At 26.4% G+C, this 13,313-nt stretch overlaps 1 protein-coding gene across 1 annotated transcript in view; it reads right to left on the reverse strand.

Annotated features, from left to right (window-relative positions):
• Positions 1-7,475: 7,475 nt before the first annotated feature.
• LOC117167120 (proteasome subunit alpha type-3) overlaps positions 7,476-13,313 on the reverse strand; it is an 11,969-nt gene continuing 6,131 nt past the window's right edge. The window contains exon 4 of the mRNA XM_033351780.1: positions 7,476-7,884. Coding sequence (XP_033207671.1) covers positions 7,616-7,884 — 269 coding nt within the window. The 3' untranslated portion in view covers positions 7,476-7,615. The remainder of the gene's footprint in view (positions 7,885-13,313) is intronic.

Consider the following 13,313-nt stretch of genomic DNA (forward strand, 5'->3'; position numbering starts at 1 on the left):
AGAGGATTCTCAATCACCAAATATAAGTTATCGATGTTCTGACCTTTAATTTTTTTAAATTGCGCACAAATGTAGGGTAAACACAAAGACTGAGCGTGTAGCTTTTTTTCTAATAAACAATTTTTTTGTAGCTTATGACGTTAGTCAAATCAATCAAATGCGAAGTACGAGATACATAATGAGAATTTGTTCGTTAAAGCTGAAGGAGGTTCGACAAAAGAGGATTCTCAATCACCAAATATAAGTTATCGATGTTCTGACCTTTAATTTTTTTAAATTGCGCACAAATGTAGGGTAAACACAAAGACTGAGCGTGTAGCCTTTTTTCTAATAAACAATTTTTTTGTAGCTTATGCCGTTAGTCCAAAAACTTAATTTATTTGTAATTTTTAATTTTTGATATTCTTTTTTACGACTAAAAACAAAAACTACGCGTCCTATCGAAAAGTGATTATTAAAAAATTTGTAGATCTTTTTAGGGCGCGTAATTTTAGTTTATTCAATTTTTTCGTATCTTTCATAGTTTGACCAAAAAACGGCCTTTTTGGATTTTTCATTATTTTTCGTACGATAAAATTCTAAATTTTCGACCAAATCAAAAAATTTGTTATGATAATTTTTTAGGGCTTTAAAAAATTAACGTTTTTTTTCTCTTGACTTTTGTTCATATCATGCGTTGTTTGGCTTAAAATGTTAATTTTAGTTTGTTTTTTTGGATTTTAAAAATGCTCTCATTCTAGTAATTTTCTTTTAATAGAAAAGAGTCATAAGAATAAATTGTTTGAGTTTCTGAGTACTATAAATAACAGCACATAGAATTTTTAAATCTTGAAAAAATGTGGTTTCAAAAAGTTGAGCTACGACCAAATTTTGAATTTTCAACTTTTCGACCAAATCAAAAAAGTTGTTATGACGATCGTGTAGGGCTTTCAAAAATCAACGTTTTTCTTCTCTTGACTTTTTTTCATAGCATGCGTTGTTTGGCTTGAAATGTTCATTTTAGTTTTTTTTTTGGATTTTGAAAATGCTCTAACTCTGATAATTTACTTTTTATAGAAAAGTCATTAGGATAAATTGTTTTAAGTTTCTGAGTACTATGAATAACCGTTCATAGAATTTTGAAATCTTGAAAAAATGTGGTCTTAAAAATTTTGAAAACGTGCTCACTTTTTGAAATTTTATCAAAAATAGCTGGTTCACGAACTTGTTCTTTCTTTTTAGGCCTTAAAAAAGTATGCCAAAGCAGAATCCAATCTGATCAATTTTTCGAATGTTATCGTGCCTACAGAATACTGACTACAGACAGACAAACACCTTCGTAAAAATCGTTTTTTTTTACTCAGTGGGTCTCAAAACGTGAAGATTTTATGAAAACCGACAAAGTGAAATTTTACAGAAAACCAATACCTTCTCATTAGATGAGAATGTAAAAAACGTGTTTCTTCTTTATTTAGACAAAATTGAATTACAGGATATCGAATAAAACAAACACTCAAATTCCAGGAGGTTTCCTTAAATTATCAGAAAAAAAAGTAAGGCACTGTCATCATTTTTAAATTAAAATCTCCAATTCAGGTATCTTTAAGATTAACTTAAATATCTGGAACTTTGTTTCCCCTCCTGGGCTCATTTGGACTTCTGGGTAAACTCCAACTAGAATACACTTTGATATTTTTACACAATTTAAATTAATTGAAACTTCATTTTCAACTCAAAAATATGAAAAAATTTCTTGAATTGAGTCATTTTTAAATGAGTTAAGAACCATTAAAAATATTTTTAAAGAATTCAGGGTGAATTCCATATTAATTAAAATGAATTGCATAACATATATGAAAATCACTTCAAATCTTTGAAACACTAAGAAATCCCTCACTTCTTGTGGATAATTTCTTTGAAATCCATTAAAATATTTAAAAAATAAGTGAAATTTTATGAAATTCCATGTGCTAAAATCATAGAAAATTTATAAAAATACCACAGTGTATTCTAAAATCTCCTAAAATCATTCAAATCCTTTAAAAAATCTTTAAAAATTCCTTGGAATCTTTTAATATATCTTAAAACCTTATAAGTCCTGTGAAAATTTTCAAAGCTTTGGAAATTCTTTAGAATTTAGAAAATACCCTAAAGTATTTGAAATTACTTAAAATTATTAAAATCAATTTTAAAAACTCTAAAATAATTCAGATAATTTGAAACCTTTTTAAATACCTAAACATTTTTTAAAGCTCTTAAAATATTTCTTGGATTTTAAATACCTTGAAATATTTGAAAATCTTTCAAATCCTTCAAAATCCCTCAACGGTGAATGAATTCTTTGAAATCCATTCAAATATTTTTAAATCACGTGAAATCTAATGAAACTCCATATTCTAAAATTCTAGAAAAATGGATAAATTCTCCTAAAATCATTGAAATCCTCAAAAATCTTAAAAAATCTCTTTGAATCTTTTTAAATTCTTAAAACATTGTAGGTCCCATAAAATCGTTCCATATCTTCTAAATTATTTACAATCACATCACATTCTTTTGAAATCCCTTAAAACAATGCAATTCTTTGGGATATTTTAAAATATCCTACATTATTTTAAACCCCTGGAAAGTTTTTAAGGCTTTTTAAAATTTCAAATATATTAAAAATACCTTAAGATAATTCAAATCCTTTTAAAACTTCTGAAAGCCCTTGACTTTTTTTTAAGTTCTTAAAAATTCCTATGAGTTTAAAAAAAATATCCTGAAACCTGTAAAATTTTTTGAAATTTCTTCTAATAATTTAAATTAATTCAACCTTTTAAATAAAACCTTTTAAAACAACTGATGATATTACCTCTGGGTGGCCGTTTTAACCAAAGAAAAATATTCCCGGTCATTTCCTGGGTTTTTCACGATTCGCAACCATTCTTCATAGGCAATAAAATAAAAAAATTCAAACTCTAAAGCTAAGCATTTTTTAAAATGAAGTAATAAAAACTAAGCTGTAAATTATATTAAGCAGTTTAAAGCTGGAAGCATGAATAAATGAGAGACGAAGTTTTTTATAAAATGAGAACTTCTTAAATTATTTTTATCTCAAATAGTTTAAAAATCCATAAAAAGCTTTAAAATTTTATTTCAAAATCTTGGAAAGTATACATGGTGTTTTGGATTTTTTTTTAAATCTTAAATTATTTCTCAAATTTTTTTAGAACTTCTAAACATTTTTGGGTTGCTTGCACCGAAATTTCAATATAAATAGTGGTTTTTTGTCGGAATAAGTAGACTTTTCTTTTAGTTTTGAATTTTTGTACTCTAATTACTGATTTTAAATAAACAGTTAAACATTTCTAAATATATTAAGCATTGATCTTTTTCTTCATTCAAAAATTTCAAATTTTAGACTTTAACAACATCTAAGATTTAATGAATTTAAATATAATAATTAATTAGTAATAATTAATAATTAAACATGGACTAATTAATAAGCAATAAACAATCATTTTGACCTTTTTTAAAATTGAAAATAGTTTATAAATATATTTAACGTTAAAATCTGGAAATTCTTCAGTTTTTAACAGATCCCGAATCGTCTTGTAAAATCAAATTTATTATTATTCGCTTGTTAATCCTCAACGTATAGTTCAATTTAAAAAATCATTTTAATTTATATTTACAGTTGATCAGCCAAACAATTTTTTATCCAAAATTATCGATTAGAAACGCTTCTAATTTTTAATTTATTAAGTCTTTAAAACGGCATTTTTAAAATTAAGGTAGTCCGGCTATTGGATCGATCAGATGAAAAATCATGAAAATTAGTTGTTTTTTTTTGCGGAGAAATGTGTCCTCTTTCACGTAATGCCTTCTTATGGGGCCCTTTCCAGGTTAAAATTTGAATTATCACTGTCTAGAATTGTGACAAAAAACATGGGATCTTATGGATAGTCCTTTCACGGGCTCCAAAAATGGTTAATTTTGGCTTTAAAACATGTTGAATAAAGTTACGAAAAAATTTTTTTAAACAGAAAATATAATGCAAAATTTGAATGATTGCTAATTTATATTTGCTTCCAGGGTATTTGAGCTTAATTTGAGCAAAATGTAGCCTAGATTCAAAAATGTAGCTAGAATCGAGTCAAGTCAACATGTAAATTTACATTTTATTATTATTTAAAAAAAAAACATTTTATTTATATTGATCCACATAAAAAATTGTTACCTAATTAAGTAATTGATATCCTGGCCAAATTTTGTATTTAATTCCAATTGAAAAATATATCAATTCAAATAATTATTTTAAAAAACTGATAAAATCCCCGTTCAAAAAATAAATGCACTGTAATTTACCCGGTCTCTCGGGTACAGCGGCCACCCTCTTTCCTAAAATCCTGGAAAATTAGGTAAAATAGTTTCAGAACTTTTAAAAATCCCGTAAACCATTGAAATCCTCAGGAATCTTATAAAATCCCTTACAAATCTATCAAAATATCCGAAAACCTTAAATTTCCAATAAAATGGGTTCTTATCTTCCACAGGTACTTTTAAAATACTTACAATATTTAAAATCCTTTGAAATCTTCTGTAATACCTTGAAAAGTTTCGAAGCTCTTTAAAACACTTTGAAGTTTCAAAAATACCCTGCAGTTTTTTAAATCCATTGAAACTTTTCATTGGAATTTTCAAAAATACATTTATTATACCCTAAAAGATTTTTTAAAAATTCAAAAAAATTCAGGAAAAGGTATTAGGAATGGTGGTCTACCATTTCGCCATCTGGTTTCCAAAACTGTGTCTAGAAAAAGTAGGTACAATTTTAAGGGTTTATTTTAATTTTTGCATAAAAGTGTTTTTACGATTGTTTTGTAAATTATAAAACAATGATTGAACAATAAATTATGATACAGTGGCAAAACACATTTTTGTCAGATAGGTTTAAAAAAAAAATTATTTCACTATTTCATATATGTTTCAATGTATTTTAAGCATAAATAAACTTTAATTAATGTATGTAGTGACAAATTTGATCTAAATTATGCAAATAATACGAATAATAGACAATTATAATTTAAATATCAATTCTTTTGAAAATCACAATAAATAGTACAATAATTGTTTTTTTTGTTTAGAAAAATATTTCTGTCAAAAAATGTGTTTTTTCAGAGTATAATATGTAAATTCCATTTACAATCCATTGTTTCCGATAAAGACTTGTTTTTATAATCCAATAAATACTTTAAACCTCACAAAAAAATCGTTAAAATACTTTTATGTATGAAATAGAATGCATCTTTAAAATCGTACCTATTCGGATAAGTTCGGATTTTTGTCACCAGGTGGCGTATCGCAGTTTAACCACTTCCAATTAGAGTTCTGAATCGATTATATTGCTTTGAGAACGGTAACGAGAATAAGAATATTACCCAAAATATAACCGAGAAATAAATTCACTGAGAATTTATGAGAATCTCAGAATTTATTTTAATTAATAGAAAATTGCATTTTTTTGTTAACATTTCGGTTGAAAATTCAACTCTTTTTTTGAAATTTTATCTTTTTTATTTTAAAGTTTACCTGCTTCAGCAGAAATTAAATCTTTTCTGGATAAAAATGCAACTATTTAGTAGAGAATTTAACTATTTGGTTTAAAAATTCATCCTTTTTGGTTGGAAAAATTCATCTTTTTGGATTGAAAATTCAATTCTTGTCGTAGAAACTTATTTTTTTGTTACAGAAATTCAATTTTTGATGTTGCTAAGTTAACTGGAATCTTTTTTTTTTATTAAAACTCAATTTTTTAATTTATCATATTTATCATATTTAAAATTTATCATTTTATTCATATTTTGATATTTGATGATAATTGATGATAAATTTAAAAATATGATAAAAATGGAACTATTTGCCAGAGAATTCAACAATTTTGTTGAAAAGTCATCCTTTATGGTTAAAAACTCGTCTTTTTCAATTGAAAATTCAATTTTGTTGGTAGAAAATTATTTATTGTTAAAAAATTCATAGTTTGATTGTGAAACCTCGAATAATATCTTTTTCAACAGAAAATTCAAATATTTTTTTTTAATTTCTCTTTTTGATTTAAAACTTCATCTGTTATAGAAGAAATTTCATTTTTTATATGAAAATGCAACTTTCTGGTTAAAAATGGTTCTTCTTGGCTTGAAAATTCAACTAATTTGTTTAAAAAATTTGGTTGAATAGCTTTGTTAAGAAATCACTTTTTTTTAAAGATTTATAATTTAAGTTAAAATTGTATCTCGTTGGTTAAAAGTTTAATTATCTTGTTATAAATTATTTTTTTAATTGAAAATTCAACTACTTGGGTCAAAGTTAAACTACATTGTGAAATTTTTTTACTTATTAAAGGCTTATGTGTGGTTGAAAATTTAACTGTTTAGTTTCCTTTTTTTTGCGTAAAAATGCATCAGTTTCGTGGAAAATTAATTTTTTGTTGATCAGTCATATTTTTTGTTTGAAAATTGAATTTTTGTAAAGAAAATTTGTCTTCCGGTTTGAAGTTTCAATAATTTAGATTAAGTTTTATTTATTTTTTGAGTGAAAAATCTTTATTTGTTGGAAATTTGTCTTTTTGGTTTTAAAATTCTTTTATTTTGTTGTATAAATTTCATTTTGTTGTTGAGTAAAATAAAAACTATGACACTTTTTCATTGACAAATTGTCTTTTTAGGTCGAATATTCAACTATTATGTTAAAAATTCAATTATTTTGTTGAAAATTTCAGTATTTTGTTAAAGAGCTATCTTTTAAAGTAGAAAAAACTTTTTTTTTTGTTTGAAATAAATTAATACATTTGAAAATTCTTAATTTGTATATAAAACACTGTTTTATTCCGCTTATAAAATATTCTATGGTAAAAATATCATAAGATTATAATGCTGGTATTTGAATATTAATGTTTTGAAATGAAAAATTAGTCAAAGAACAATCAGAGAATTTTTAAAATGTCACGCGTCTAAGTTTTCCGGGAGTGGGGTCTTCTTATTCTACTTCTTGGTATTTATTAAATAATGTGAGGCCTATTTTAAATCCCTGAATATGTCTGAGCTAGAAAATAATTTATATTCAACCGCTGATATAACCTGAACAATAAAAGTATTGTTAAAAATCATAAATTCTTTTAAATTCTTCTAAATTCTGTCATATTCTCGGTTATATAATCTGAACTTAAATTCTCGGGAATTTAAAAACTCTATTCCCAATAGACCTAAATTCAATGGGTTAATAACTGTTAATATAGTTATAGACCTGAATTGATGGGTGAAAGGAAAGTGACGAAAAAATGACTTAAGAAAAACAGTGACTAAAAGTGACTCTGTGCTAGACCTTAAGACTTTAAGTATACTTAAAGCCAAAATCACCTTCTTAAAGATATTCCCTGACTTTTGCCTGATTTTCAGGTTTTCCCTGACCTGAGTTCACCCTGTTTTATGAAAGGAAAGTTAGAAAAAATGCTCAAGAGATACAAACGAAGAGCGACGCATTTATTCGATTTACTTATCAGTAATAGGTGTTGCTTACGAACGATAAAAACATTTCACAAGAAATGCGAAAGAAATAACTTACAAAATGATTATCAAATTGATCAATTTGCACCTGCTATTCACATGTCTTCGGTGTCACTGTCCGAATCATCAGCCATCGCTTGACGTGCCTTCGTTTCTGCTTCTGTTTTTATCTCTATGGGAACCCGCTCGTGTTGACCTTGAGTGTGAGCACCAACCCAACTCATCTCCAGCTCGAACTGCTTGTCTTTGAGTTCATCGTGGACAAGGTAAATTATCCGCGCGGCCTCCTTCACGAGTTCTTTGCAGGTCATGTCAGACAGTTTCATCTTTTCAATTTCAGTTTTTGCCGACTGTTTTGCTTTACCTGGTAACAAAAAAAAAGTTACAAACTTATAGGCATTTTCGTCATTTTATTTTTTAAACATTTCCGCAGTTAATCAAGGTGTCTAGCGATTCTTAGGAACAACACTCTAGGTCTTTCCCAGGTTTTCCAGGTCATGAAAAATCAACTTTTTTCAAAGCGCTTTTTCATATTAAATAATTAAATAACCATCTGCTGTACATATAAAAAAAGAGCAGAATCATAAATAAGCAAATCTTGCAGGATATCTACCCAAATCCTGGACAAAAATTCACTGACAATTCCAGGTTTTTTCAGGTATCTCAAGTTTTTCCCAGATATAATTTTTCATAGTACGGAGCCATTAAAATATTTCGCATTTTTTTTTTAATACATTCAAAATCAAAGATTCGAAAGAAACTAAGAAGCCTTTTCTGATATTTGCCAATTATTTATGTAAATTCAACATAATTTACCTGTAAACTATGCTACGTATTAAAAATGAGTAAAAAATAAAGTTTCTTCCTTCAAAGTTTTGGGTCTAAAGAAAAAAAAGGAGTGTAACGCAACTTTCGTTACGTTTCTTTTCGTTATTTTCTATAAAAAATGTAATTACTATATAACTTTGACATTATGTCTTCGTAGCCTCGTTATATTTTCATACTTTTTTTAGGCTGAGCTTAGTTTTTGGCCAAATTATTTTTAATTTATCGAAATAATTGTAAAATATCAAAAAATGTCCCTCAATATTGTTCGAATCCCTTTTCGTAATAATTATGTACACAGTTTCAACTGAATACAGAAATCAAATGGTTAAGTTTTCAACTAACAGATATTAATTTTCATCCAAATAGTTGAACTTCGCACTAAAAAAGGATCCGCTTTCAATCAAAAATGGAATAAAGAAATTTTCAGATAAGAAAAATTAATTTTCCCCACAAAAAAAAACAAATTTACAACTATCGGGATACATTTTTAACTCGAATAATGAATCATCAACCGGAATAGATTAACTTCAAATCAAAAAGATGAATTTCCCAACGAAAATAATGAATATGTAACTGGGATATTTGAATTTTCAAAAAATAAGAGTAATTTTCTACAAAAAAGACTATTTTGAACAAAACACATGAATTCTCAATAAAATATTTGAGCTCTCAACAAAAAAAGAGCAATTTTCAACCAAATAGTTGAATCTTGACATATAATTGACCTATAAATCAATAAAAATCATTTTTACCGAAAAAATAAGAATTTTCGACTAAAAAAAATCATTCTGCAGTCAAAAATTGAATAATTAAATTTTTATTTGAAACAAATAATATTCAAACAAAAAGATGAATTTTTAACGAAGATAAGGGAATTTCCAGCTAAAGTAGTTACATTCTCAGGTAAAGAAAAAAATTAATTTTAAACGAAAACAAAATTCAACAAAATACTTAAATTTTTAACTGGAATAGTTAAATTTTCAGTAAAAAAAACTTAATTATCAGACAAAGAAAAAACGAATTTTCCATAAAATAGCTCATTTTTCATGAAAGAGATGAATTTTCAATGAAAAATATGGATCTTCAACCGAAAAGTTCATTTTTAGCAAAAGAGTTTAACCTTCAACCAATTAATTATATTATTTTCCAAAAAAGAAGAACTCTGAACAAAAAATGTAGAAGATGATATTTCAACAACAAAATATATTAATTTTTATTAAAAAACAGTCGATTTCAACCAAAACGACGACTTTTTAACATGAGTTGAATTTTCAACTAAGAAAAAATGTTCAGTCAAGAGAGAAAAAATTGCAAAAAAAAACTGTTGAATTTTTAAGCTAAAAGATGAATTTTTAACCAAGAAAATTAATTTTCTAACAATAGGAACGAATTTTTCATAAAAATCCATGAATTTTCAACTAGATACTTGACATTTCAACTAAATTATTTATTTTAAATTTTCATTCGTTGAAGAGTTATTACAGGCTGTCCAGCGATTCTTACGAAGAAAATTCAAGGTCTTTTCCAGGTTTTCGATGTAAAGAAGTCAAGTTTTTAAAGGTCTCCCCTTTTAAATTAAATAATTAAACAACCATTCGTTATATACGTAAAAACGAGCATTTTATTTTTGATTGACCGACATTTTTTTAAGAAAGCAGAATCATAAATAAACAAGTTCTTAGTTTTTTGCGAACATAAGTCGTCTTTCAAATCCTTGAAATCTTTGTGAATTAGTTGAAATCTCTTGAGCTTTCTTTAATCTTTGTTTGTGAAATCTCTTTTTTTGTTGGTTTGAAATAATTGAAATCTGATGAAATCTTCTCAAATTTATTTAAACCTTTTGAATTAATTTCACATCTTTGAAATATTTTTGAAATCTTTCGTATTCATTTGAAATCATTGAACTCGTTTAAAATCGGTTAAAATCTTCGAAATGTTTAAAAATCTTTGAAATCTGGGATACTTTACCCTTTTTGAAATCTATACAAGTCTTGTATTCTTTTTAAATTGTTATGAAATTTGTATGAAAACTTTGACATATTTGTGAAAACATTCTGAAATCCTTTTTATTTATTTAAAATCAATAAAATATTTTTAATCTGTGTAAAATTTTTTGAAATATTTTTCCTAAATCTTTGTTTATGAAAACTTTTTCATTCGTTGAAATCATTGATTTATTTTAAATCTTAGTGAGATCTTTTCAAATCTTCTAAAATGTTTTATTAAAACACTTTAAAAATTGTTCCAAATCTTCGAAATCTGTGGCACTTTTCCATTTTTCAAATTTTGGAAATTCTCTCAATCTTTTGAAAGTTTTAAAATCTTTGTAAATTGTTGTGAAATATTTGAAATCTTTTTAAAATATTTGATAATATTTGTGAAATATTTTTAATCTTTGCGAAATATTTTTAATCTTAGGGTAATCATTTAAATCATTTGAAAATATTTTTTAAGTGTTTGGTATATTTTTGAAAATGTTGAAATGTTTGAAAAATCATTGAAGCATTTGGGAAATCTTTTAAAACCTTACAAAATCTTTGCGAAATATTTGAAAACTTTGTGAAATCCTCGAAAAATCATTGAAATCTTGGAGAACTATTTAAAATATTTGATAATATTTGTGAAATTCTTCAAAACTTTGGAAAATCATTGAAATCTTTAATATATTTTTGAAAGATTTGTGAAATTTTTGAAATCTTTGTGTAATTATTTATTCCTTTGTGAAATCTTTTAAATTTATCCGAAATCTTTTTGAAATATTTTGTAATATTTTAAAAAAAATAATTGACATCTTTGTAAAATCTTTGGAAAATCATTGGATGTTTTTGTGACACTTGAATTTATCCGAAATCTTTGCGAGATTTTTGTAATCTCCAGGAAATCATTATAATCTTCGTGAATTCTTTACGAAATATTTTAAACATTTTTTAAATATTTTTTAATATTTGTGAAATTATTGAAATCTTCGGGAAATCATTCATGTACTTATAAAATCTGTTTAGGGGGTAGGGTACCTTGGAGGTAAAAAAAATCGAATTTTTGAACGTTACATTTTCTAAAAGTATAACATTTCAAAAGTCATTTTTTTACTCGTTTTCTAGTTTTAAAACTTTAAATGCGATTTTTCCCGAAACTACACGTTTTTAAAACGGGACCCGCGATTTCTCAAAAACGGTTCATCCGATCGTTACCAAAATTGAACCAGTTATTCTAGATATCATTACACGAGGATTGAACGATCGTTTATCTTTTTTTTTTTATTATACGTAAAACGAGCATTTTTTACTGAAAAAAAATCAAATTTTGACTTTCAAAGTCCGCCATTTTGCAAAAAATGATTACTCTTAACTTTAAGATCGTACAAAACTTTTTCTACTATTGTTTATTAAAAAATGCCGTTCAACCTTTTGATTTAAGATAATCCAGTGGTGTTGCATTAGGGGCCCCGTTTTGCGCTTTTGCGTTTAAATTTTTATATAAAAAAATTATTGAGAGAAGTTCAAATATGTGTCTATCGAATGCCATAACACATGTGCTCATATAAAGAAAAGTTTTTCCAACAAAAACGTACGAAAAATCGATTTTTTTAACGTGAACCTACCTTACCCCTTAAATCTATAGAAAATCTTTGCAAAATATATAAAATCTTTAAAAATCTGCACAGTATTAAAAATATTTTGGAAATTTTTGGTAATATTTATGAAATTATTGAAATCGTGGCGAAATCATTTAAATCTTTGTGCAATCTTTGAAGCCTATCGGCATTTTTTATGAAATAATTAATGTCTTTGTTGAGTCTTTTAAATCTATCTGAAATCTTCCAGAAATAACTGAAATCTTTGTCAAATCTTTCTGAAATCTATGGCAATATGAATTTTATGTATGTAAGGTAAATGTCCCATTTTGGGCGAGAGACCCAGTTTGTGCGAATGCTCACATACTGTAGGTAAATCCGTTGTAATCTTAAAGTTTATGACACTAGTAATAGTTTATTCACATTCTAGAATGGGTTAAAGATATTTTTGATATAGGTTTTATAGTTATTTTATTACGTATTCGTATTCTTTAAACGTTATATAGCCACGTATGTCACCATCTGTGGCCGATCGAGCATAACATTGCTCTCGGCTTGTTAATTCGGGAATTGACAGTCTGCGTAGTTTTTCGTTTCAACAGTGTTCCAAAATGTTTGTGGCGCGAATGTTTGGTTGAAAAGTAAGTATTAATTATAAGTTTTTCGAATGTGTTCTTCAATATAACTGAAAGCTAATGAATAATTCGAATATTTCCTTCCGCCTTAATACGGACGGAAAAAAACGGTTGGAGGAATTTGTGCGAATGTTTACATACAACAAGGTTACATAAAAATTAGGAGTTTTTTTAAAGATAAAAAGCACACTATTTAAATTCTGAAAGCTTTTTCCTGTTATGACGCCTGTTTCTTATGCATTTGTATTGAATAATTGATAAAAATGTGCGGAAAACGATTGCAACAACAAATTAAATTAAATTAGGAGTCAGTTCTTATCAAACTGGGTCAGAGGAAAAATTCATTCGCCCAAATAGGTTCATTGGAACAGCATGAAATATTCTTTATTATTCAGTAAAAATTGTTTGTATCGATATCCAAAGTATTGATGAAAAATGTTCAAACTATGCGGTATTCAGAACTTTTATCGATTTATAAGATTTAAAATACTTTTACAAGCAAATTACGCCAAACAAATCCTTATATTCGCCCAAATTGGGACATTTACCTTATTTACTATTATTTATTATTTACTATTTATTGTTTATTTATTATTATATATGTACTGTACAATTTGTATTTAGTATAATATTATTATACTACACCAAACTCTCGCTTTCAGTCAAGAGTCGGGGGTTAACCTTCAAATGGCCTTGTACTAATTTCGGGGGGATAGAAACGTCAACAGGGAGGGCCGCTTGACTCGTTTCTAATGG

This window comes from Belonocnema kinseyi, chromosome 2 (genome assembly GCF_010883055.1).
Source record: "Belonocnema kinseyi isolate 2016_QV_RU_SX_M_011 chromosome 2, B_treatae_v1, whole genome shotgun sequence".
Lineage (NCBI taxonomy): Eukaryota > Metazoa > Arthropoda > Insecta > Hymenoptera > Cynipidae > Belonocnema > Belonocnema kinseyi.